Source organism: Pogona vitticeps, chromosome 3 (assembly GCF_051106095.1).
Source record: "Pogona vitticeps strain Pit_001003342236 chromosome 3, PviZW2.1, whole genome shotgun sequence".
Lineage (NCBI taxonomy): Eukaryota > Metazoa > Chordata > Lepidosauria > Squamata > Agamidae > Pogona > Pogona vitticeps.
The window spans coordinates 49,814,295-49,841,647 of NC_135785.1; the positions used below are offsets into that span (position 1 = coordinate 49,814,295).

The 27,353-nt window shown below is 41.5% G+C and overlaps 2 protein-coding genes across 14 annotated transcripts in view; one reads left to right on the plus strand and one right to left on the minus strand.

Annotated features, from left to right (window-relative positions):
- Positions 1-300: 300 nt before the first annotated feature.
- On the minus strand, positions 301-25,147 carry SAP130 (Sin3A associated protein 130). 8 transcript variants are annotated; one of them, XM_020787473.3, is made up of 21 exons: positions 24,940-25,147; positions 20,686-20,803; positions 19,872-20,113; positions 18,815-18,973; positions 18,205-18,316; positions 17,355-17,479; positions 15,654-15,778; positions 14,401-14,551; positions 14,089-14,179; positions 13,292-13,396; positions 12,883-13,024; positions 11,551-11,669; positions 9,321-9,623; positions 8,390-8,564; positions 8,134-8,238; positions 6,491-6,849; positions 5,396-5,644; positions 4,636-4,761; positions 3,612-3,715; positions 2,586-2,699; positions 301-1,256 (listed from the first exon to the last, which is right to left on the minus strand). In XM_020787473.3, exons 2-21 carry the CDS (start codon positions 20,795-20,797, stop codon positions 1,098-1,100), a joined length of 3,177 nt encoding a protein of 1,058 aa, XP_020643132.3. In that variant the 5' UTR covers positions 20,798-20,803; positions 24,940-25,147; the 3' UTR covers positions 301-1,097. The 8 variants fall into 8 exon arrangements, 7 of the variants coding, with proteins under 7 accessions (XP_020643132.3, XP_072851858.2, XP_072851857.2 ...); XM_072995757.2 differs by having other exon boundaries at positions 19,872-20,110; positions 24,940-25,079; XM_072995756.2 differs by lacking the exon at positions 24,940-25,147 and adding an exon at positions 24,248-24,453 and having other exon boundaries at positions 5,396-5,641; positions 19,872-20,110.
- A 1,489-nt stretch (positions 25,148-26,636) lies between these two features.
- The window catches only part of UGGT1 (UDP-glucose glycoprotein glucosyltransferase 1), a 55,953-nt gene continuing 55,236 nt past the window's right edge, over positions 26,637-27,353 (plus strand). For 4 of the 6 annotated variants that reach the window (XM_020787464.3, XM_020787465.3, XM_020787467.3 and 1 more), the window contains exon 1: positions 26,637-26,835. In XM_020787464.3, coding sequence (XP_020643123.3) covers positions 26,833-26,835 — 3 coding nt within the window. In that variant the 5' untranslated portion in view covers positions 26,637-26,832. The remainder of the gene's footprint in view (positions 26,836-27,353) is intronic. The other 2 variants (XM_078389378.1, XM_020787466.3) reach the window with 2 other exon arrangements.

The following is a 27,353-nucleotide window of genomic DNA, read 5'->3' on the forward strand; positions in this document are numbered from 1 at the left end:
AGTATCTTACTTGGACTTTCTTTGCTATTTATAATATTTAATAATAATCAGGTGCTGTTAAATAATTTCTGACTTACGGTGACTCTTTTTAGGGCTTTCCAGGTAGAAAGTACTCCGAAGAGTTTACCATTCCCTTCTTCTGGGGGTGCCATGGGACTGTGCAACCTGCCCAAGGCCATACAGGCTGGCTCTACTTGCAGGAGGCACAGCAGGGAATCAAACTCCCAACCTCTGGCTCTGCAGCCAGATACCTAAACTACTGAGCTATCTATCTATACTTACATGAAATCAGACCAGCTGTTCTTAAACAAAATCCTGTAAATCCTTTATTTATGTTTTCAGGATGTTATATAGCACAATTGTATGCAACACAATGAATAGCATCACACCAACTACAGTTGTACTGTGCTGTAAGAGTATTTTGAAAACAATATCCTGGAGCACCAACATGGGCACACACACGCACACACACACACATCACAACACTAAAAATCACTTTGAAATGTATTTAAAAAAAAAAACTGACAGCAAGAGACTTCAGAACCACTTAAGATTCTAAATGTAGCAAAACTGCCAATGCAATGGCACTGGTTTAATGAAGCTTGTTCCAGCCACTGCAATAAGGAGCTTCAACAGAGAGGGCTAAGTGGAAGTAGTGTCATCTCTTAAAAATCTGAACACTTACGACAGATAGTTTCAAGACAGATGGTTCTTGAGGTCTGTTGCAGGAATCCATTGTACAAACCTGTGAAGTTACATTTAAAATTAAGACGGAAGGGCGGGGACTGTCTATTATGTTTGTATCAATGGTTCCAATTATTAGGCACTGGCACATCAAGAGGGCTAAACAAAATGTGACTGTTAAAGAGTTTAAACAGGGACAAGCCTGAGAAAAATCTTTGTTCCTTTGAAAGGTCAGTAATAGTCCCTTAGGGATTATGGGTTCCATGTCTTAATCCATTGTCCTTCTCTGAAACTTGGGGTTTTCTCCCCACTCAAATACAGCTCTCTAAAATAACCCCCCCCCCCAAATAAACAAGCCTTAACACTGTTCTGTAAAATCATTTTTTGTTTCCAGAGTCCTTACAGCTCTGGCTCTAGACCTTTTCTTTTCTCTTCAATTTGGATACTTTCTTGACAGTTCCGTTCTTGTTGAGAAGTTTCAGAACACGCTCTTTGTGATCCAAAACCTTTAGCATGGATTCTCGAGCCTCGCTTATTTGATCCATTACCAGCTTGCATCTCTGCATATTTCCCTGAAATAAACACAGCACTCCTATTAAAAGGGCTGAACACTTCAAAGGCATGAAAATAGTTTTTGAGTAATTATCTGTGAAATGTCAGACAGTCTATGAGTGAAAGAGCTGCAAGCAAACAATGAAGAATCTTTCAAAAATGGATGACCCGTACAAATGTTCCCAAGTCTCCAATCCTCTTCTTCCCTGGATAACCATCTAAGAAACTAGATCCTCTACTTCATACACCTTGGCTGAAATCCTGCTCTGCAGTTATGCAAAAGGGAACATCTACAGAGATTTCAACTCGCAGCAATTCACCTCTAAAAGTTATGCCTTTTGCATAACGACGCAGCACGATTCTATCAGCAACATGTTGCACTTTGAAAGACGCAGTAAAGGAGACAATGACCTTGCTCAGACACAGTGCTCAACAAATACTCAGTATTAAGTGAACAAGCCTGGAGCCTATGCATTTTCATTCCTTCTCCTTCCTCTAATACGACTGCAAGATGGCAGGAAGCTTTCTCTTCAGTTTTTAACTAACTGCAACTTAACATCATATTGAGATCTGGACAAAATGTGGCTAGTCGTAATTTGGTTTAGAAGTTTATCAAATTGGCTTGTCTTCCAAAATGAGGAAGGTGCCGTCCTCCAGATGTTACTGGACTGCAACTTCCAGCGTTGCTATGCTGGTTAGGATTAGTGGAAGCTGCTGTCCAGCAGCATCTGTTGGGCTCCTTTTTGCTCACCCCTGCCCGGAGGCACAATTAACATTCACTATATTTTACGGTTCTTTTCTATTTTTGAATGAGCAAATTCCCACCATCACAGGGCTGCACAGAATGACAAATCTGAGAGTACCTGACCATTTATTTTTTAAAAAAGTTTTAACTTACACAAGTGTGTAGTTTTGCTCATGTTTTCGTGTGACATTTAAACACACCCGTGATTATCTTTTCAAAGGGCTATGTGCATATTCATTTTTTTGTGCATACTACTATTTTATGTATTTAAAATGGATATAGGCAAGTCAATCCATCTTAGTTTGCATGCATTTTGCTATAAGCTTGTTCCGTTCCATCCATTCCATTCCTTCATCAGTTTTCAGTATTTTCCTAATGCAACTTTGGCAAAGAATAGCAGTGCCCCTTCTCCAAATTTTGCAAGGGCAAGTGTGTTCTGATCTCTGAATTAGTCTGGAAAGTGCAATTAACTCAAGCTTGCTTAAAAATGCAGACACACATTTTCCCCATCTGTAAATATAATGTGGTTAGTTCAGTTTAATTTCAAAATAACTTGTTGTACTAGTTAACATTTCACAAAAGGAAAGAACAGTAATCCCTTTACCTGTATTAGCTCATTTATCCGATGCAAGTCATCATCAGTTGCTGCCTTTTTCTTGGGGATAATTCCTTCTTGCAGGGAGGTGAGTCTTTCATATACATCATGTTCCAGATTAGTCTATAAAATATTAGAATTGGGCAAGAACACTGCACATTTTCACACTGCTTCATATTAAGAGCTATATAAACTAAACACCTTCCATCTCCTCTCTAGTGTATTTACTGTTTCAACTACTTTTCACTGCTGAAAGTAAAATTTACTTGTTCAGGTCACAATCCCTTCATTACAATGGTTTTATGAAGCTATTGAAACAAGGCTTCAAAACTGTTTTATCCATTACTGGACAGGGAAACTTTTTTCCTATTCTTCACTTCCTGTAGTGCAGAACAGCAGAAATACCTTCCAACAAAGACATACGCAATCCTTATTCATGATCAGTGAAATCGCACTGAATTCTTACTTTTCTTATTATCATTTATACTTGGATCAAAACCTTGATCCACACTGCAACTTCAAGGGTTTTTTTTTAACAAATGCATAGTACCTCCTGTACTTCTGAATGTGCAGTGTAAACTCATTTTTCCTGATTACTCTTGTGGCGATGTAAAGGTTTTGGGGCGCTTGGTGCTAGAATACAGAGCACCTACCTCACCCCCACCTGAAACAGAAGCATCCAGGAATGTGGAGCAGTGCTGCCTCCTCAGGTCAGCGGCACCATCCCAGACACTTCTTCAGATCTGTGCATCAAGGGAGGGATTTTCCAGTTTTGAGCATCTGTATAAAATGTATCAGCTCTTATGCCTAAATCAAAGGCTCCATCTACACTAAAGCTACAGATTGTCTTGATACCAAAATACTTCACTGTAACTTGACAGCAGACATTTCTTAATTGGTATTTAACTACAATCCATTGACTAGTTTTTTACACATATGTATGTATATACTATTTTTAAATGACTTGCTAGGCTAAGGTTTGTCCCAAAAGATTTTCCCCCATTTCATAAGAAATGAACATGTTTTCCCACTTACCAGCTGCAATAACTGTGCAGCACAAAGATGAACTTTCCATCCCTGTGCACGGCAAGACACACCTTTCTGATTAGCTATTTCTTGTAACATAGCCTTCTTCTCTTCTAAAGAAGGTAAATCAATCATGAGAAGGAAATACTTTGAAATGTACCACAAAATAAAGAAAACTTATGGATTCCCCAATATTCTGTTCAGGACAACAGTGGTTACTCATACATTGGACATCTGAGATTTTACCACAGATGCTGATGGAAGGCAGGAACAAGGACTCAGAGTCAGATATTTAAAAATACATACTGTATTTCAAAGTTAAACTCTGTGATTTGAATGTCAGGTGATGTAGCTGCAGTGGGGGAATGCTTTTTGTTTGGAATCTCTGTATTGATAAATGTAATATCCTATAATCAGGAACTGCATGCCAAAACTGAATTTTTTGTGCTAAAAGAATAATGGCAAAATTCAAAATCTATGCACTTTTTGGGATAATTTATTCTGGTTCTGGATGGACCAAGGAATGACTTTGTCATAAAAGCCTATGAAGTTCTTTCTATTAAATTAAGCATCACTGTGCCCCAGGAAGAATCAGAAAACTGGTGTGTCACAACTTCTGCAATACACCATTTGCATTCATTTTATCTGGTAAACATGCTTCTAGACAACAGGTTGCATATCCTTTATCAGAGATTATATGCTACTTAAGTGTATTCTTGAAAGCTTTCACAGCCAGCATCTGACGGTTGTTGTAGGTTTTTTGGGCTGTTTAGCCGTGTTCTGGAGGTTTTTCTTCCTAACGTTTTGCCAGTATCTGTGGCCGGCATCTTCAGAGGACAGGAGTTAGAACTCTGTCTGTGTTCTAACTCCTGTCCTCTGAAGATGCTGGCCACGGAGACTGGCAAAACCAGGAAGAAAAACCTCCAGAACATGGCCAAACAGACAAAAAAACCTACAACAACTACTTAAGTGTCTTTAGCATATCATAAAACAGTTCACAGTCTCATTAAACATTTTAAAATAGAATGCATACCTTTTACCCTAACATCACTATATCGCTGAAAGTGATGATAGGCAGCTTTCCATGGGTTGCGATAGTGACGAAGCAATGTTATAGGTGGTCTCGGCCGAACAGGAACATACCTCACACCATCTTCATCTAACAAAGAATGAAGAAAATGATTCAGTCATCTTTTTGATGCTTGTGATTTGAGCTAGGAAGGACAAATGTGCACCTATCAGAACAGGGGCAACGTATTTTGAAGCAGAGTAAGGTGGCTGGGAATGATAGCCCAATACACTTGGAGGGTAACAGCTTTGACAAGGATCAGCTAAGGATTGGGTCCAACATTAATACTTTTTCAGATCAATCTGCTTTATAATGTTTTGAATATACCTGCAGGAAAATCATAAATTTACCATTTTGGCTGGGCTTCATTATTTAGCTGGCATTACAATACACACCTGATCTCAGCCAAAAGGCTGAGAAGCAATAAAATTTGTTAAAATATAGTAGAACCGCCATATCCACTGGGATCCATTCCATGATCTATTGCGAATGTCTGGAACTGTGAACCCTATCATACAAGATACAAGGACGCGGAACAAAATCCACAAGGCCTGCCCCCTTGTATGTTGTATATAGGGCTGCGGTATACTGCAGATAACTGAAATCATGGATACTGATCCTGTGGGTACGGGAGTCTTACTGCATTTTGATTTGGTTGGATATGGAGTGGTGAGAATGATAGCCGGGCAGAGGAAAGGCTGCATTTCAGAAAAGAAGAAATCACCTATATATTCTTTTGGAGGTGACTTGCGCTTTTCTGCCTTTACTAATAAACTTTTGGTAGTGGATTTCTCATCATCAGTGCTATTGGTCTCCATCATATCCCCTTCTTCTGTAGAGATGATGTGCTGCTGTTTCCGTGGTTTTTTCCTAGGGGAGGCACCAGGTGGCAGGTCACTTGGGGGAACTGAAAGGTTGTTGGCCAACAACGTAAGAGATGGAGAGCTAGTATTTGTAGTCAGTGGAGGAACTGCTGAGAAGGAAAAGGAGGACACGGTCAAGAGGTTGTCAATAGATATGAAGATAGCTCTAAATCTTTCACTTTTCTTTAGCAACTAGTACAATTGTAGAGGCTCTATGTGTTACCACATGCGGCTCCTGCCTGTGCACAGCATATATAAAATGGAGCCCTTTAGAACACGCTATTTCTGTGGGGCCTCCCTCTGAAGCACCTTAAAGCTCCCAGCTATATTTCTTTCTCTCTTGATTTCCCCCATAACAATTTGGTCCTCCACTAAAAACAAAACACAGCCAAACTAACCAATCAACCTGCCCTTTGATAGCTTTGTTTTCTCTTGAAGAGGATCAAACAATTATTCTCATTATACCTCAATATTTTTATACTAGACCACCAGGAAACTGACAGCTATTCTTTGATCCTAAAACTGCTATAGCAAAAGTAATTTAAGGTAGCTATCTGCCTGTAAACAAAAAGACTCCATTCAGAAGGGAAAACATTGAATGAGGGGTTTGTGTGCACAACTATTGTCTTTTCTACAAAACAGAGCAAAAATTTAATACTGTTTCTTTCCGCCATCAAAAGCAGCATATTCCTAGAGCCACTCTAACCATTCTCTTGTTGCATTCTTTTTTTAACTCTGTATTTCAGTGGTCCGTGACCACATTGCGGGATTGTAAATCTCAGAAGTGAATGAAACATCAAAACATTTAAAAGAGATGCTTAAACATGAAGCAGACAACACGACTTATTTATTGTTACCTGCTGTTTTCAAGGTGACACTCAAGCTCACTTTTGCAAACAATTCTGATATCAGAGAGGTATCAGTCACAAAGGAGTGACTAATAAGCAAGAAAGTACCTGAGACGGGTCGTATTATGTCCAGAGGCTCTGCTTCTTCTTTTATTTTTATCTCTGGCACAACGGGACCCAATACTGTAGAAAGGACGCCACTTATGGTTGAGGGAGGGGGAGGAGCAGTCACAGTTGTGGCTGAAGTGAGTGGAGGAGCTGGCACAGTTCCTGGAATGGTTGATAGGGTTGCTGTGGGCTGTGAAGGTGGACTGGCTGCAGTGATGATGGTTGGAATGGCAGATGGAGGCTGCTGAGACGTCGGAACTGAGATAGGAGGCTGCTCATTGCTCTGAATAGATACTGCTTCCACAGACACTGTCACTGGAGTGGCCATTGATACATGAATTTCTGGTTTTGGTTTGGCACTAGATAAAAAACAAAAAAACGAAAAAGCAGAAAGATTGCCTTACTTAAGAGATTACTACTGTAACTTTATGGAACTGCTGTGGTCAGTGCCTCAGAAAGACCAATGGTGACATTCTCCCTTCGATGCTAACAAAGCTCAAGATGAATATAATTATAGCACATTTGGAGACTGAAGATGTGTCTCCAGAATCTGAATATCCACAAGATCTCCTGAATAGTGCACCACATTAATGGGGCAGTATGTAAATCAAAGAAATAAAAATAAATCACAAAACACAGACACCAACTCAGATTTGTGTGTTTTCCTCAAAAGCTTGGTAATCTCATACAAAAGATGGAAAGATACCGTGCCTTACAGTTCCAAAGCTAAATCTAAATGTGTTTGAATTCTTTATGATAGGTAGCTTTCCACTTCTTAAAAGTTTGCAATTTTCTTATGGTCCCATAGTCCTAATCTTTATTTTCTTAACAGGAAGTAAAGAAAAACAGTATCTTGTACAAAAATTCTGCGAACAGAATCAATAAAAAGCATTACTTCATCCACATCTTATTATAAATGCAGATTTGGTTTTCTAATTGCCACTCTAGAGACCTTTTAGTGAAAAATTATGCACCCATTACGCATCCTAATTTTCCACACTTGCAGCAGGTTCATTCCCTCACTGAAGACTTTTCATAGCCAAAACAACAATGTCCGTGCACTAGACACAATTGACACAATTGTCAAGAGAGAATGGGAGCACGGCAACCCATGAGTATATAGAAACAAAAAGAGAAATGGGGGGGGGGCATTAAAGGGATGAAAAACCTCAAGGGACAAAATCACTCAAAGAAGACTATACTTAGTGGACACAGGCAGAAAACTGAAAAGGAATGGAATGTAGCATCCTGAAAAGTGACAGGGCTGGCTAACATCCAAAAGGAAAGTATTTTACACTGCAACGTTTTGTTGCAAGTCAGCTTTTTATGTCACGTACAGCATGCTGCAATAGGGGTAAGAAACAACTAGTTACTTTGGGAGTCAAAAGTATAAGCCAGAAATATCATGATAGGCTGGAGAAAATGTAACCTCCAACTGTATAAGGAGGAAAGACCTAGCAGTGAATATTTTTTACCCAGAAGTACATATGTACCAGCTACCTTCCCAGTAGCTACATTATTTTCCAACTTATGAGAACAACCAACAGTTTCTTCACTGCTCACTCTTTTTGTGTGTGTGTGAGAAAATCTCAAAGTCCAATAGCTTTGCATCTTTCATCCATCACTGCATAATGGCATCTTACCCGGCTGGTCTTGGCGATCCAGATGTGCTTCTCACAGAGCTCTCTACTCGAGTTCCAGCTATCTCAGGTGGTTGCGGGGGTATGAGATTCTTCCTAACGGCCAACCTATAAATATAATATACAGAATAGTCATAGAACATTAGTTGTTCTCAAGAATGACAAGCTAAATGCTGGCAAATTAGTACTTTCAGATGTAAACAGAACTCTTCCCCATTGTAATTCTAATTATTATTCTTGCCACTGTAATTTTACTTACCCATCTGTTGTGGGCTTCTTCCGGAGAATGCTTGGGCGAGGGGATGATCCCTGTGCTGGTGTGCTAGAACTAGAACTCTGGCTATGTGTTTGTACCACTGTAGTTGAAGCTGGGGCAGTGTTAAATGTATTGCTGATTGGACTGGCCATAATGGTGGCTCCATCTGCCAATACCACTAAGTCAAAAGAAAACATGGTGTTACTGTAAATTCTACATGATAAAGCAAGAGCTGTTTCCATTAAAAATAAAATGTAGTGGGGACCATTGCCCCCTTTTACACTTGCACCACAAATACTCATAATCTCTCACAGTTGCAATGCTGGCTGGACCTGATGCAAGCTTATAGGTGAAAAACAACTGGAAAGGCACAGTTGGCCATCCTTGGCTTAAAGGGTGCTCTAAGTTTTAATAATTAAACATTTATGCTGGCTACTGTGTGTTTAATTTGGACATAGAAAGAACAAGAATCCAAATGCTATTGACAATGGAATACTACCGTATGTGTGTTTCATTTCTGCAGCTACAAACACAGTATTTTAAAAATCAAATCAAAGAGGAATACAAGGTGCAATCCAGACATTATTGACTGGGATTTTTCCAGGTATCCCCGCCCCCATCCAATGAGGTATGGGGGATTTCTATTAGAGAAGGCCTTTCCAGTTGTCCCAATGGCGGACAGTCTCTAAGAAAGAAGCTCACCTGGTATCTGAAGTATGGCTCTTCCAGGAATATATGCTTTTATATTTTCCTGGACTTTTCAGGATTAACATGTTTTAGTACTTCACAAATTCTTCACATAAATGTTTCTTCTCAATGCCTTACTTTTTGCTTTTCCTGGTTTTATACTACAGACTTAATTCTTATGAGAAACTAATTAAAAATACTGAATCATGAGTAGTATATAAATACTGTAAACAGAACAAATGAATACCTGATGTCTTGGTCTCAGTTGGTGGCTGCTGAGCAGCCAATGGTGCAGTCTGAAGACCTTGTGTGCCAATTGGTGCAGCTGGATGTAGGCCTTGGGTTCCAATGGGTGCAGACTGTATTCCTTGTGCACTGATGGGTGCTGGTTGTATACCCTGTGCACCGATTGGTGCAGACTGAATGCCCTGAATATGACGGGCATGAGGTGCATCCACTGTCATCAGCTGCATCGGATTAAGATGGACTGTGGAGGCTACTCCAACTCCTGTCTGAGCTGCTATGGCAGAATTGGGGGCCTGAGCTGAAACTAGAGCAGTATAATTATTTCCATATTTAAAAAAGATTGTTTATCACTTTGTATTGCCAAACAATATTGACGAGAGTTTACATTTAAAATTGACTTGTTTTACTTGTACACTTGTGGTTTTAAATAAGACTCACAAATTGGCCCTTCCAGTTGTAGATTTTTATGGTAACCGTGGTAATTTCACATTGTTAAAATACCGTACTTTTCACTCCATAAGATGCACTTCTCCATAAGACGGACTTCATTTTTAGGCAAAGAAAACAGGAAAAAAATATTCTGGCAATTTCAGCCCGCTGGGGGTGGGGGGAGCCTCCAAAGGGTCCGAGAGTGCCTTCCAGGACCCTTTGGAGGCTCCCCCACCCCCCACAGGGCCAGTGGGGGTGAAATCGCCAGCTTCCAGGACCGTTCTGAGGCTTGGAAAGCCTCCGAAGGGTCCTGGAAGGTTGCGATTTCGCCCTAGCTGGCCCCGCACTGGTGGGTGGGTGGAGCCCCCGAGGGGTCCTGGAAGGCACTCTTGGACCCTTCCAAGGCTCCCCCCACCATCCCCCTGCTGGGCCCTGGGGAGTGCTGTTTTACAGTATTCGCTCCATAAGATGCAGACACTTTCCCCCCACTTTTTGGGGGTGGAAAAGTGCGTCTTATAGAGTGAAAAATACAGTAGCTTTATCACAATACCCATGGGTGTGGACAGAGAAAGAACCTACTCCAACATGACCAACCCAAACAAAACATATTCCCACTTCCCAGCTTGGGCCTAGCTGTTAATAGCTTTTCCAAATAGATGAAGCATCTCACAAATGATTATTATTTAACTGTACAAACCAGGGTAATAAAGGAATTGAAAACATGAATTAATTTAAAGTTCCCCTCTGTCTTTACAAACTGGGTAGCCTAAGGCAAGCCACTAGAGTTTAGTTCACTTAGAATGCAAAATAGCAGTCCTGGTTTAGAGTGCCTGGATTAGCCACAACATACCAGTTTGAGCAAACAAAAAAAGAAAAAAATCTGTTTCTAACAAGGTAGCATAATAAAACAGCATTCAAGAGAAGGGAATGTACAAACACAGAACTCATTTGTAACTTATGTGAAGATAGCCATTCTTGGATCCTCACTATTTTTTCTGTCTGATGTGCAGATTAGGAAAAAGCGATTCCGACTGCTCAGATTACAGAAATGATGCATGTGAACTATTTTTCATATGAATAACACATACAGTGGTGCCTTGCTTAACGGGTGCCCCGTTTAACAATGAAATCGCATACCGATGAAGATTTTGCGACCGCTTTTGCGATCGCATTGCAATATTTTAAATAGGGAAAAATCGCTTTGCGATGATTGGTACCGTTTCGCTTACCGATCATCGCAAAGCGATGATTTTTTAACAGCTGACCGGCGGTTCCAAAATGGCCACCGGGTTAAAAAAATGGCTGCCCGCTGTTTTCTGGGACGGATTCCTCACTTACCGGCCAGCAAAAATGGCCACCGTATGGAGGATTTTCGTTTAAAGGTGAGTCTGAAGCCCATAGGAATCCATTGAATGGGTTTCAATGCATTCCTATGGGCTTTTTTAAATCGCATAGTGACGAAATCGCTTTGCAGTGATTTTTACTGCACCGATTATCGTCGCTATGCGAGGCACCACTGTATCTGAATTCTGATGACTTGGCTAGCTATAAATAGTAGTCTATGTATTCTCCAATTACAAATGGAGAAACTGTTTTCCAAAATAGTTGTGAAATATAATGTAGCTATTTGCTTCACTCCTATCTGTAATAAAGATGATGATGAAGAAGACTGGATACAAGTTCCTAAAAATATTGCATTTTGGTTGTAACTGCCCACATTAGTATGAAGCTACATCTTTATTTCAGAAAACATTTTTAAGCACAAGCTCTATACATACTTCTTCATTAAAACACTTTCTTACCTGGATACTGGCGGATAGTGGACACAGAGCTGGTAATAGGTGTATAAGTGTGAGCAGCCAGAGGGTAGGAAGGCGGATATGTTGGTAAGAAGTACTGGAATTGAACAGGCACTGACTGTCTAAAGGAATGAAGTTTGATTGAGTGTAAGATACAGTATTACATTTATAACCACATATCAAAATTATTAAGCTTTATTTTAATCCAAACTACTATTCTGGTTTAGTAGTTCCTGTGTGGGCCACCAAGTTTTCTTACCTTGGAAAGCCATTTCTGAATTCAACCTCAGTTTCTGTTACATTACAACAATACAAGTGTAAACACATGGGGTGATGTGGAAGAAGTTTCTAGGCTTGCACACTGTTAATACTACTACACAGGGCCAGTATGAACAAAGTAAACCAGGGATATATGGGAACTCTGGTTTATTAGGTACATCAGGAGTGGGCAATTGTGGCCCTCTAGGAGTTTTGCCCTACAACACCAAGCAGTTCTAGCCAGCAAAACTAACAGTGGGGAACAATAATAACTGCTGTTCAACAAGACCTGAGCTACAAGCAATTTGGTGGTGCACACTGCTCAGGAAGCAGTGCTCTCTGATTTGCTTAAATGCATCATCCACTGTGGGTGCTCTTTTTTCTTTCTCTTACAATACAAACCAGAAAAGGACTGGTGCCTACATTCATACATCACCGTAAGCAAAACACAGGAGCAAACTTCCACATAATTATGTTGCACCACATAAAAGTAGAATCAATCAAACAGCATTCCGGCACTTCCCTAGCTTGCTGTGTTGTATGACTGTGGCCATTCTCTTAAGATGATATAAAAATGTTCTGCTTAACAGGCTAGTTCTATTAAGAATTTACTCTGAATAACAATATCTTCACTGACAAACTTCACAGTAAGATGAGCAAATGTATATATCTAACACTTGTGCAGCAATGCAGCCCTTTTCTCTTCACTCTGTCCTTCTGAGCACAATCATGTATAGAATAAAAAACAAGGAAGTAACATTTCACACACTGTTTTTCCTACATTCAGTTTCCCTCAATTCTCACAATATGAACAACATAATTTAATGTATCCTCTGCCCGTAACTCACAGGGAATATGTACTGAGTCTCAATTACCTTTTATCTAAAAAGACCCACTATTACTGAGTCACAAAGGTTTCTCAATAGAAATAGGGAAAATCTAACTTACTTTAGACAGATTAACAGGAACTCAAACAATTCTACTTAATTAATGCTTCTGTACTTATATATACACATAAACATCATGTAGTGAAGACTGTGAAGTACTCATCTTGTTCAAGTGAATTAATTCAATTACCTATTATCATTTCTAGCTTCCATTGCAACTGGATTTGGAGATGCGCGGTGACCTGATATAGGAATGAGATTACTCCTTTCTGCAGTGTAATCGGACTGGATGCGAGGAGAAGTGTGTGTGATTTGCTGAGGGACCACTTTTGCTGTACAGGGAGAACAAATGTCCCAAGTTATTCGCTTACTCACTAAGAAATAAAGGACTATGCAAAAAAAGGGTCAAGAACCTGAATCCCTCTGTATTATTTCCTTCCACAGAAAGTGAAGTCCATAGCAATTTGGATGTGGGAAACATAGGTGTTTTGAAGGACATAAAAACATGGTAAGGTGTACACCATGCATTCAGTCCCCAGCTCTTCCTCCCCAAAAACGACAGATCAAATGATAGCATAGTTTAAAACCAGCACTCTCACCAACTGGGATGTTTGAAGTGGTCACAGCAGTCGCATGAGAAGAGTGCGAGGGCATAGTCACAGTGACAATGGTGCTTGTAGGCGCTTGAGTGTGAGACACAGAACCTGAAAGAGGAAAAGATGCATATACTATTTACTTTTCAGTACCTATCTTTAAACCACAAGAAAATGTAGATCTCAAAGAGAAGCTTCAAAGCACGAAAGCATCATCCTCTTCTGATCAAAAGAGGCTAGGCTCCCAACAAGCTTACCCATCCTCTCCATGCAGTAACTGGTATAATACTGGTAACCTCTGAAGTAGTACAATAAGGTCAGTGTGTGAGGAGTTTATTGTACCAGTCAGCAATTTTGAGACAAAAGACTTCCTTGCTTGTTCAAGGAGGGTATTTCGACCCTCATAATTGGATTATTTCTATTTAGACAAAGGCATTACAAGAAATAGGGACGTGGTGGCACTGCGGGTTAAACCGCAGAAGCCTCTGTGCTGCAAGGTCGGAAGACCAGCAGTTGCAAGATTGAATCCATGCGACGGAGTGAGCTCCCGTCGCTTGTCCCAGCTCCTGCCAACCTAGCAGTTTGAAATCATGTAAAAATGCAAGTAGATAAATAGGGGGAAGATAACAGCCTTCCGTATCTAATCACACTGGCCAAGTGACCACAGAAAGTGTCTTCGGACAAACGCTGGCTTGGAAATGGGAATGAGCACCGCCCCTTAGAGTCGGACATGACTGGACTAAATGTCAAAGGGAACCTTTACCTTTACCTATTACAAGAAATGCTGAGCTGTACATACTTACCAGATGTAGTTGCTGAAGGAATGGTATTGGTTGCTAAAATAGGGGCTACAGTTGCTGCCGCCACTGGAGTACCAGTACTAAAAATTGTTTTCTGTAGAAAAAAATGTTATATGTCAATAAATAGTTTGTGACACGTTCATGCTAGTGACCTTCAATTTTGTGGTAGACACATTTGGAATGAAGTTAATCAAAGCTACCAGCCCACTGTGATATACTACTCAATATTTAAACAAACTTTAAAATGCAGTATGACAGCCAAGAGTCAGAAAACAATATGGAAAAAAAGTTTCTATTTTTTAAATAATGATTCACCTGAGCCATGGTGTGGAGCTGCTGTTTTTGTGTTCCTATGGCTGGATGGGAAGGGAGAGTGATTCTGGTTGCTGTATCCCGGGGCTGTGCAGGACGTTGAATACTGATAGGTGCAGATGGTGGGTGCTGCTGAATGGACAAAGTTGGCCGACTGAAAAAGAAAATCAGAGGTTACTTTATTTTATTTATTTATTTATTTATTTTATTTCTATCCCGCCTATCTGGACATATTAGCCCACTCTAGGCGGCTTACAATAAAAGAAACAATATAATTTTAAAACATTGCACCTAGACTAAGATAGAAATCAAAGAAAGATATAAGAAAAGAAAAATCGTCAGGAGTTTTCTGTTGGGAAAGCCTGCCTATACATCAATGTTTTTAGTTGTTTCTTAAAAATGTCCAGCGAGGGAGCCACGCGAATCTCAGGAGGTAAGTTGTTCCAGAGGCGAGGAGCCACCGCCGAGAAGGCCTGATTTCTGGTCTTCTCCTTCCGGGCCTCTCTCGGCGTTAGGCTCCTCAGCCTCACCTCCTGGCTCGCACGAGTGACACGGGTAGATCTTGGTGGGAGAAGGCGTTCCACCAAGTATCGAGGTCCTAAACCGTTTTACTGGAAGTACTTAAGGATCACTGAATTCCTAACACCAAGGAAACATTAAACCTTAATATTTTGGCATGGTTTTCTTGTTCTGTGGTACATTAATTAATAGAACAGCAGCAAAGGAAGATATTCTCCTGGTGGGTGAACACAATATAAAAATTACTCAGCTGATATGTACAGCAAGTTGTGCCACAGAGAATGCTTCACTGCTTGGAGGGACTGAAAAAGCTTACACATGACATCTTGTGCAAAATGGTACTCTTATTACAATACCTATGTATACCTTTTTATATTTTAAAACTGTAATCTGAAGCACACTTCTTAGAAAATAAGTCCACTGAACACAATGGGACTTAATTCCAAACAAAAACATACAGGAATGCATTTTCAGCGAGTATATATTCAGCTAGACAAGACGAGAAGACTCCCTGGAAAAGACTCTGATGTTGGTAAAGTGTGAAGGCAAGAGGAGAAGGCAAGAGGATGAAATGGCTGGGCAGTGTCATCGAAGCTACCAACATGAATTTTTCCAAACTCCGGGAGGCAGTGGAGGACAAGAGGGCCTTGCATGCTCTGATCCATGGTCAGGAAGAGTCAGACACGATTTAAGGACTAAACAACAACAAAGACAAGACCACATTGCATTGCAGTTACCTGAGCGTAGATTCTGTAGCATGTGTTGTTGTTGTAGTAATAACAGGTGACTGAGCCCTTGTTGCCGAGACAGTTGCTACAACAGCAGGAGGAATGGTACTTGAAGTTGTCACAGTGGGGCGGGACTGTATGTAAGGAAGAAAGAGTGACTTCTCTGCTATCTGTCCAAAATGTTTATCATTTTGTAACTAACAATTATTTGGACTGAAATTGCTTTCTGTCAATCCATTTTTTTACTTAAATTATTTGTCTGAATTTAAAAAGACTAGTTGATATAATTTAAATCATACATTGTACCGCTTTGTTACAAAGGGTTTCTCATTATGTCTGTTCATTTATCACTGCCAGAATATATGGATCATATTTGCAAAGAAAAAAATCCTACAATTCCTGGGAAGCATTTTACATACCGTGTTTCCCCAAAAATAAGACAGGGTATTATATTAATTTTTGCTCCCAAAAAAGCATTAGGGCTTATTTTCAGGGGATGTTTAATTTTTTTCATGTACAACAATCTACATATATTCAAATACAGTCATGTCATCTTCTTCTGGTTGCTGCAAAATGGTGGAGGGTGGGGTTTCACTTAATAGGGGCTTATTTTGGGGGTAGGGCTTATATTACGAGCATCCTGAAAAATCATACTAGGGCTTATTTTCAGGTTAGGTCCTATTTTTGGGGAAACAGGGTACCAATAAATAAAAATTAGTAATCAACCACAGGCAACACAGAGGATATTAAATAAAACAGAAAGCTCTTAATCAGGAAAATTAATCTCAAATTCACTCCAAGGTTAACTATGTTATAGTTTGCTCTTGTTGTATCTCCAAAATTAAGTCCACAATGCTGAACAATCTTGATCTGCAAGAAACAGCCACTCATTTTTGCAGTTCATTTCTCCATGGAAGCTTCGGAGTGGCTCCTCAATGAAAGGGAAAATACAAAAACTGGACAGGATTGAAACAGAATCCACTTGCAGGACAGATACAACTCAAGATGCTGCAGTGTAATATTTATTAATACAGTGGCTAATAATTATTTTAGATAAATATATAAAACCTATATATTGCAGGATACTGGGCACTTGGTATTTTAGTGATAAATATCACTCTATAACACCTTGAGACATAAGAGCAAGTGACATCTTTATTAGACCACTAAAAATTCAAACAAGCAGCTAACTTTCAAGGGTAATCCATCTTCCTCAGACTGTGCAGCAAGTTTTTGCAGATAACTCAGAAGATATATATATAGGAGTCCCAAGAATTCATAGCAAATTAGTGTGCCAACATTGGCTGCAAATGGCTTTTGGGGTTGTGTGGTTTCAAACTCCACTCCAGATAGCATTTGGCTGGAATTTTCCTCCCAGCAACCATCATTTGAACTAGGATGAGACCTGGCAAAGTCATCTGTCATGAATTTGAGACTCTCATGTACGTTCTCTCCGCATATATTTCTGAGCTATCCATAAAATCTTAGTGCCTAGCCTGAGGAAGATGGATTATCATTGAAAGCTAGCTTCTTTTTAGTACTCTAATAAAGGTATCATCTGCTCTTGCATTAGTATTATTTTAAGGACCACATGGCCTTTTTCTTTTTTCCTATTTTTTCCTGAACCTTGAGATGTGCCTCTTGCAGAATGGGCCCACTGAAAGGGCCAACAGAACTTTGAACCTGCAATATGGCATAGCAGTCACTTGCCTGGATAGGTTGATGAATGATGTGCTGAACTGCCGGTTGAGCTGTTGCTGCATTTGGCAACTGCGAAGCTGGCCTCAGAACTGTTGTTACTTTGGAACTGGACATCACAGCAGCAGCAGCTGCACCTGAGGAAAGAACAAGGTGTGCTTGTAACCAAGATTTTAAAAAAATAAATGTTAGCTTTTATAATATGTGAGAGTGGCTATAACTTGTATTTCTAGCTGGAATCAAATCAAAGAATTAAGCAGAGCTTTTTGTAGTGCTAACTAAATCCAGCCACTTATTTGAAAGAAGAGATCACAGGATAGCATCAAGAAGGCTGCTGCACGGCTCCCCATTGCTTCTACCATAGCAAAACAATTAAGAGTAGACTGTGAAATTGTATATCCCCTCTTCACAGCCTCTCCTTTCAGAATGAATTTCCCCCTGCCAGCTTTAAATGCAGTTTAGGGTTACAATGGCGCTGACATTATCCACATTAATACAAAGCCTTTGAACAGGAACTGAAACCAGCCTGCGAAGCCTAGCCAACAGAGAATGTTATTAGCCATAGCTGAAGTTGACATTGGTACTGATATAAATCAGTTAAGGCTAATGGATTTGTCCATAAGATAAGGGGCTGGAAGAAATGTGCAATCTACAGCGTATCTTAAAGCACAGTGCTGTTTCTAGGGTTACGGCACCATACTGTAAGCCAATCTATATCTTTCTCAAAGGATCACAGATAAAAGTAGGAGTCACTCCACATTCCATTCCAATCTTTTTTATTTATTCACAGCAGAAAGCAGCATTTGATCATATTCCAGAAATTTGTCCATTACTCCCAAGAAATTATAATTACATATAGTACCACGAGGCAAATGAGAAGCTCCAATATGTAACGGTGGCCCAGGAGCACTACTGCGGATTATTGACATCTGAACATTGGTTGTCATGATATGGTGCACATTGCTGGGATGTCCCTGCAGACAAGAAATATTACACGATTTAGGCTTTTCAAGACATACTATAGAAGGAAAGTTTCGTACACAACTACAGGCTACAGCGAACATGTGTGAAGACAGACATGAAGGTTAATTATGCTGATTAGTAGGGTATGGCTGGATGGACAGCTCAGTGATTTAGGTATGTGACTGTGGAGTCAGACGTTGGGAGTTTGATTCCCCACTGTGCTTCCTGCGAGGAGAGCCAGCCTGTGTTGGCCTTGGGCAGGCTGCACAGTCCCAAAATACTCCCAGAAAAAGGGAATGGCACATCACTTTTGAATACCCTTTACCTAGACAACTCCAGAAGCATTGTCATAAGTCAGAATTTGCCTGATGACACATGACCATACCCCTTACTATAATAACAAACAAAAGCTGAGGGTAAATTTCAAGACCAAATGGTTCATAGATTCCCCCCTTTTCTTTCCATATCTAAATAAGGGAACATTTCATTTTAATGAAGACAATAGTAACCTGTTGTCCACTGATTGTTGCTACAGGAATAGCCGATGCTTGTGGGATGCTACTTTCCATTGTTACAGTAACCTGCCCAGGGACTTTGGATGGACCAGACAGAGTAGAAGGTGGTGCTGGTGCAATAGGACGGCTGGGTATCGTGGGCTTCAGGGGAGGCTGCAAGGGACATAAACATACAATTGTAAATAGAAACAAAACAAATATGGAACAATCCTACTACCTTAAAAAGAGGAACTAATTCTGTAGAAAAGCTACAAACCACTGCCAAAGTAATTGAAATATTTTGCATTTCTCTGTGAATATAGATCCTCAACAAAGGAATACTGGAGATATGAGCCTTCGTAAACAGTATTGCTTTCTTATACAGAAAGAATAGCTAGCATAGGAAGCTTTAATATTGTGGGTTGTGGGGAATTACCATCAAAATATCTGAACAAATGAACTATTATTAATCTCCTTAAAACAGTTCTTAGTAATTACTGAGAGCATATAATGCCTCTGCTTACGACATCGTACTGGCTACCAGTTCATTTCCAGGCCTAACTCAAAGTCCTGGTTATTACCTATAAAGTTGATCTTATGTGCTGGGGAATTATCTCCAAGGAGACCTCTGACTGCGCAAAAAGGTCCACTGCATAAGTCGGCACAGCTGCAATAATACTAAAGAACATTTACAGAGTATTTAGTTGTTTTGACTTATAAACCACCCCATAGTATTAAAGCCCTCTGTGGGTGGTTTACTACATAATCATGCAAACAACAGTTTGCCCCCCAGTGAGCTGGGTACTCATTTTACCGACCTCAGAAGGATGGAAAGTTGAGTTAACTTTGAGCTGGCTAACTTAATTCAACATGATTAAACTCAGGTCATGAACAGCGGCTTGACAGCAGTACTGCAATTTAACCACTGCACCATGAAGTATACAACTATACCAAACAAGTAAACAATTAGAAACTAAAGCTTGGGACAATCAAACTTCACTACTGTTGACTGTGTTAAACAAATATAACAAATTTGTTTTGATTTCCAGTATGGAATGTGAGTCCTAGTTACCTTCATGAGCCCTTCAGAAAAAGAAAGTGGCACTGCAGGAGTCAGATGTGCCGGTGGAGCTGCCACTGTAACAGGTACACCAGCAGACTGCACGGTATGGTGTTGAGTCAACATCTGCACCTGCGGATATGGCCGAACTACCACTGTTTCCTGCTTCTCTTCACGAGATTGCAGAGAGCTACTAGGAACCACGTGATCTCGAGGAGCAACTTCCAATTCTCGGTTGGGCTCATCACTCACTACTGAAGAGAGAAAAAGAGATAACATTTTGGAAAGGAAATGCTAAAACTGAGTAGGGCATTCAAATACAGTGGTGCCTCGCATAGCGATGATAACCGGTGCAGCAAAAATCGCTGCAAAGCGATTTCATCGCTATGCAATATTAAAAAGCCCATAGGAATGCATTGAAACCCCTTCAATGCGTTCTTATGGGTTTCAGACTCACCTTTAAGTGAAAATCCTCCATATGGCGGCCATTTTCACTGCCTGGTAAGCAAGGAATCCGTCACAGAAAACAGCAGGCTGCCATTTTTTTTACCCATTTTTTGGAACCACCGATGAGCTGTTAAAAAATCATCGCTTTGCGATGATTGGTAAGCGAAACAGGGTACCGATCAATGTAAAGCGATTTTTCCCCATTTAAAACATCGCAATGCGATTGCAAAAAGTTCGTCAATATGCTATTTCATCGTTAAACGGGGCACCCGTTAAGTGAGGCACCACTGTATTGTGTTTTGATTTCAACTTAATTCCAGATAACTATGCTTAGGATTGCAGGTTTAGTAGAATATCTACACATCAATAGCTGCCTTACCTGTAGTTGTTGGGTTTATCAAGCCAGTAGAGCCACTGGTGGAGATTGCTGGAGGTGCTGGTCCTAGACTTGTAGGAGGTGCTCCAGAACGGGGAAACTGCTGAGAACTCATCTCCACCTGCAGAGTAAACACAGAATGAAAAATAACTCATATGCTCACAATCTTGAAACTCCTTGTTAATAAGGCATCCTGGTCAAATTATTTTCGTTTTTCTAATTGCTCAACAAATTTCAATACCACTTTAAAATAAGTATATATCTAAATGCAGCAGTATATAAAACAGAACATAACATGGGCTGTCACATTAAAGTGACAAAGCAAAAGGTCTCAAACAAATCAGCAAAACATTTACAGCAAAATATAATGGTATTTTTCTCAGGGTATTTTGAAACAGAAACCTCTTTACACCAGTAATTCAAAGCCACTCTTTTCTCCTTAAGATTTTTCATAGTTGGGAGAGAAAGAGAGAGAGGGGAGGGGGAGAAAAAAAAAGACAGAAGACATGGTGGGAAAACAGAGTAGAAGACTTTAGATCCAAAAAATTCAGTGAAAGACACAGGACACATGATAAAGATACAGTACATTCAGATTCATTTTTAGAAATAAATCCACTCTGCAAAATGAGTTATTCCCTTGTAAGAGAAGATTTTCAGCCACAAATGTATCAAGATTTTTGTCACAAACTGAACAAAATCTTCAATGGAAGCATTAGCAGTATCAGGAAACATCAGTTGGTGACCGAGTACTTTCTCCTGATTTCTAATAAAAGCTTTTAATCATGTACTAAGACTGAAATAAACACACTGTATAATCAGCACACGAAGATACGAGATTATGGATGTCATAATCTGGTACTTTAGATATGGTTATAATCCTCTTTGGCTATTCTAGCACTTTTCTGTTCTAGCATACTCATCTGCTGGAGGGCTACTTTGAACATAATAGAAAGAAAAAGGCTTTCTGTTGTACATCATAAAATCTCTTTCTCAGAAAGGACACAAAAGAAGGCAGTGTCTCTTCAGAGGTTAAGCCTACAGAGATCTGGGGAAATCTATTCATGGGGGGGGGCATTGATTAGTTTTCTCTAGAGAACAGATTCTGTTATGCTTAATTCTTTTATTCAAACTCAATTTCAATCAAATAGAGAGGCCAAACAGAATTTTATCCAAACCTTTCCAAGGAGCAACTGAATTTGCTTGGTTGTTGTAGGTTTTCCGGGCTATTTGGCCGTTTTCTTAAGGTTTTTCTTTCTAACGTTTCACCAGCCTCTGTGGCCGGCACCTTCAGAGGACAGGAGTCAGAACTCTGTGCTCTGGTGCAGTTTGTTGGATAGCTGAGTATTTATAATTGTGGGATAAGCTTTTGTCCTTTTCAGGAGATTGGTGATTAAGGTGATCAGCATGTTTTTTTGTGTGTGGGTGTATTGTGATAAGTGGGGGGAGATGATCTGTCACTGTGATTGATGGATTTAGCTGGTCTTTTGTGTGCAATGATCACTTGTGGCTGGGTAGAGTTTCTTGACCTTTTGCAAGCTGTATTTTTCAGTGCTGGGAGCCAGGCTTTGTTGAGTTTTTAACTTTCTTCTTTTTTGTTGAAGCTCTGCTGGTGTTGGATTTCAATGGCTTCCCTGTGCAGTCTAACATAATGATCACTGGTGTTGTCCAGTATTTCCGTGTTTGGAAACATAATTTCATGTCCAGTTTGTTTTAGGGCATGTTCAGCTGCTGCCAATTTTTCCGGTTGTTTTAGTCTGCAGTGTCTCTCATGTTCTTTGATTCTGACTCAACCGGAAAAATCCACAAACAGCAGAAAAAATACAGCCTGCAAAAGGTCAACGAACTCTACCCAGCCACAAGGACCGGGCATCATTACACACAAAAGACCATCTAACGACATCCATCAATTATAGTGACAGATCATCTCTCCCACTCATCACAATACACTCACAACAAAAAACATGCTGATCACCATAATCAAACACCTCCTGAAAAGGGCAAAAGCTGATCCCACAGCTATAAATACTCAACTATCCCACAAAACTGCACCACAGCACAGACAGAGTTCTGACTCCTATCCTCTGAAGATGAAGGTCATAGAGACTGGTGAAATGTTAGGGGGAAAAACCTTAAGAATTCGGCCAAACAGACTGGAAAACCCACATTAACCATTGGACCCCAGCTGTGAAAGCCTTCAAGAATACATTGAATTTGCTTGCTCCAAAAATGAAGAAAGTAACTGTATGCTTGATGGATTAACAGAAAATTTAGGATTATTAGATCTAAAATCGGTCTGAATTGATCTCTAGCACTGAGAAAATGCACTGAAGACACAGTATTTGGATCTGTGTAAGAGATACACAAACTGCCCCGTACTTCATTCTGAATTCACAGCAGCTTCTGAGGCTAACTGTTGTAGCACAAGCATATATTTGTATCATGATCATACAGCTTTATATCTTATTGGGCATATAGGACATGCTTCCACATAATCATAATCAAGTTTTTTATACCGTACTTTCCACAAGTACATTATATTCCCATCAGTTAAGGACTCAAATGCTTTTAAAACAAGAATTACTTTGTGGTAAATCTAAGCATTTTGACTCTCTTGCACAATGACAGCAGCACTCCACCCTTCTTAACTAATCCTACTTTATCCTGTCCTTTTTCCTAAAGAAGCTACATATGCAGTATAAATGAAGCACAGCTGAACTGGGGCAGAGTATTCAACAGCAGCGCTAATAGCTTCTGCCATACCAATAATAAAGTTGCAATTGTGCATTGGCATAGTTGGACGAGGTACAGTACAACAGTGTCCTGGACTAGACTTCTTCACAACCCAGTATGGGTCCTTATTAAAGTAACCCAGTGTGTCCCAGGACATTAACCTTTGTACGATATTACTGCCCGATTGAGCTACTCTGACAGCAATTACACTGGCCAGGGGTGGAGTGCATGCACTCCAAAATTATGAAGAGTCCACCTTTTTTTTTAATGTATCATTCTCCAAAGAAAGGAATTCAATGCATAAGGCTGCCAGGAACCACAGTCCAACAGTTCCAATGCCACATGTTCCAAATGCAAAGGTGCATTTATTTTACATGTTTCCAACCTAGCATTTATTTATTTATTTATTTATTTATTTATTTATTTATTTATTTATTTATTTATTTATTTATTTATTTATTTATATCTATCTATCCCACCCATCTGGTCTATACGACCACTCTGAGCCTATTTCCCCTGCATTCTCTGCATTTGTTGGCAAAATCTTCAAACACCACTTTATACTGTGATGATGCTAACTTCAAATCAAGGCAGATTAATTTTGATTTTTTTCCCGGCTCTTCTATTACACAGTCGGCAGCCGAATCCATTTCGCTTGAGATCGTTATGCAGCAGGGGAACGCTCGAACAACTAGCCGCAGCCGTGAAATCCAGATAAATCTGCGAGCAAGCAACCCTGCCCTGCAGGAACAGCTCCCTGCACGACGATCCTTTACATACAGGAATCTAACTGTGGCCGTATCTCCGCAACTCCTCTAAGGGTGAAAGGAGTTACCGGGAGATGCAGAGGTAGAGTTTTGTGTGTCTGTGTGTCCGCTGGCGGCACCGACCCAATCCCAGCCACAAAGCAGCTGCCAACATTTTGCTCCCGAGGCATCGGGTGGCTTCCGAGGTGGAATCTCGACGGGAAAGCGAAGGACGAGCACGAGGCAGCAAGCAAGCACGGGCACCCGCCAAGCAGGGGCGTCTCCCTCGGCGCCTCCCCTTTCGCCCGCTCCGGGGAAAAGGTACAGTACTACTCTTCTCAATCGCCCTCAGCTCCGCCCACAGGCTTCTTCTTAAGGCCAGCCCCCTGTCTAACCAACAAATTGAGAGGGATCCTCTTTCACGACGGGCCAATCGCAGACAGAATACAACTCGACGAGCCAACCAATAGGATAGCCTGCCTAAGAGGCCGCTGGCCACCAATGGGGAAACAGGCAATGGCTAATCAAGGAGTAGACGGACCCGCCTCCCTTCCCTCCCCGATCACTATGTGAAACAGACGCGCAGGGCCGGGGACCCGGATGTTCAGCCAGAATAAAAAAGGTGCTGCGAACGCCCCGAACTTCCCTCCTTGCCGTAACCAGCAAAGGAGCCTGAGCGGTTTCGCTCGGGACAGCCCCCGCGGTCGCCTGGCTCGCAGGAGGGAGGGCTCTCCGTGGAGCCCAGGTCCGCGGAACGAGGGCTTTCCTACCACCGAGTTACCTGCAGCCGAGGGTGCGGCGGAGTCCCGCAGGATAACCGCCAGAGCCGTTTCTTGCGCTGACAGGGAGAAAGGGGTTCAGTCCGGGAGTGTTGCTTCCGCTGCCGCAACCGAGCAGCCCTCCCCACTTCAGATTGATTGGGTCTCGGATGGTCCTGCCCACTGTGGCGATACTTTCTCCTCAAGCCGCCTGGCGATTGGCTTCGGCGGTGCTTGAGGAGAGGCTCCTGGGAGTTGTAGTTCGGGAGTGAAGCGTCGCCTGAGGCGAATGTCGCGAGATGTGGCGGGGAAGCAGAAGCGACGCTATTGGTCGTGTGGAAAGAGGCGGAACGCTCGCGACTTTTCTCCGCCTACCTGGCTGGCGATTGGGTGGCTTTCTTTAGAGCGCTTGAGCAAATGGCTTCGGGAGGGAGAACGAGTCCTCCCAGTTTGGGGCGAGATGGCGGGAAAGCCGCCTGGGAGCTGTCAACAGTCACATCAAAACGTTTCGTAACCTACTGGATTTGTTTTAACCCATGAAACCCTCTTCGTCTTCCAAACTGTGACTAATACAAGGGGGGAAAATCAGGGCTATCCATTGGTCAGTCCCGCGGGGTTGTACTTTCCCGATCCCACGTTTGTTCTTGCTCCGACTCTTGCCTGGTTGACCTTCGCGTATAAGTTACTTTTTGCTCCGAGCTGTAGATCACCTGCTCAGCCGCATCTCGTTCACTGATTAGGAATGGGCTTTGCAGAAACAAAACAACCACATGGGACGTAACCTAGCCCTGGCTGTAAAGCGTTTCCTCGGGGCTGTCCTATGGAAGGCAGTCGCCCTGAGGAGTTCAAATGTGGCTTCTCAGGGGACGTGGATGATGCCTTGCAGGTCCGCGTGTTGCCGGACTGGGGAGACCTTGATTCAAAGACCTGTTAAGGTATCAAGCTTGCTGGATGAAGCAATTGGTCTTAGCCTAACCGCAGAAGTTCCGGAAATTTTATACCATCTAAGCCTGAAGAAATACAGAGAACTCAAAAGATCGCCTTCTTTGTAAGATTGTAGTTTCCCAATAAAGGTAGTACAGTAGTGTATTCAACTCATAGCTTTGTTTCTGTTCGCATATCGTACGGCTAGCTTTTTTAATACGTGCGTGTCACAAGATTGTGGTAAGGGAAGGAGGACACTCGTATGTTTTTATATTTTGAAATTTCTTGGAGGAAGAGCGAGATTGTGACGGGTACTAAACCCGCTTCTCACTAGGGTGATGTGTTGATTCAATACCACAGTCTCAACATCTTTCTCAGTTCATAAATTCGAAACGGAAGCGTGAAAAAAAAAGAGCAAACGGAGCAAGTTCCTTTATGCTGCAGCACAGAAAAAGCAGCAAACAAAAATTCTTCTGTCCAATGTAGCTGACAATGTTTTCTCTCTCATAAACCGTGGCGGAAAAGACAGAAGGTTCCTTTCCATGGCGGGCAGTTAAAATTCCAGAAAGAGAAAACGAGCTCATCAGTCGATGCTGCCTCCTGTTTCGGGTTCCGCTTGCTCATGGCCGGGGGGGGGGGGGATGAAACAGCGCCCTTCGCGGACATTTGGACTACAGGTGGGGGTGTGGGGAGAGGGCTGCCCTCAACCAAGATGGCCCCGTAGGACTCGCTCTCTTCAGCGAGAAGGCGTCGTCTCTATGCTTCCTCTCGAAGGCAGCCGCTCTCCTTTGGAGCCGGCAACGAGCCGGAAGCGGAAGCGAGCTGTCAGGAAACCGAGGGAGCCGAAGCGGCAGAAGCAGGAAAGGAGCGTGGCGGTACCTTACAGGTGTAATAATTCACGGCGGTAGCTGGGGCTGAAGAGGCGGCTCTTTCCCGAGGTAGTACCGGCGGCTTCGCATCCTGTGCAGCCGCAAGCGCGGAAACCGGGCGGAATGGTGAGCGGGTTGCCTTTTCTCCGTCGAGCGATGCCGGTTTTCCTGTCTTGACGGTTCTCCTGGGACGCGTGGAAGAGGCGGGAGGGTTCTCCGAAATTCTTGAGTGCGGGGATTTTGGATGGTCAAGGTGGTACTAATGGGGAAATTGCTGCCTAGTCCAGATCTGATTCCATGCCTGCCAAAGTTCTCAATTTTTTGTGATCTTGTGCAGATGGTTCTCATGTTTCAAGTTGCAGGACGGAAATAAGTTTGACCGTAGCAATTTTATGAGCAGAGTTTCCTGGAAGGGGGTATGCAGGGAAGTCGGGGGTCTCTAAGTGCTCTTTATGGTACAATAATCATTTTCGTCTTTAAAAGTGCCCCAGAACTCTTGGGCTTGTTGCTAAGTGTCAGCTGTTTTGAAACTGTAGTCTGTGTCCATATCTGGATGTGGAGTCCCATGAGTATGCACAATAAATTTTTACTACTGTACTGATTATACATTGAACTGTGTCTAGGACGATGTATTTTATTGAGGG

What these genes read in the sequence shown, in the direction of transcription:
- SAP130 (XM_020787470.3), bottom strand. Translation starts at nt 24,349, where the DNA reads ATGCCTCGGGAGCAAAATGTTGGCAGCTGCTTTGTGGCTGGGATTGGG. An exon ending in GAAGCTAGAAATGATAATAG is followed by an intron (nt 11,670 to 12,882) that starts GTAATTGAATTA and finishes TCATTCCTTTAG; the next exon opens with ACAGTCAGTGCCTGTTCAAT. An exon ending in TAGTGATGTTAGGGTAAAAG is followed by an intron (nt 3,716 to 4,635) that starts GTATGCATTCTA and finishes TACCTTCTTTAG; the next exon opens with AAGAGAAGAAGGCTATGTTA.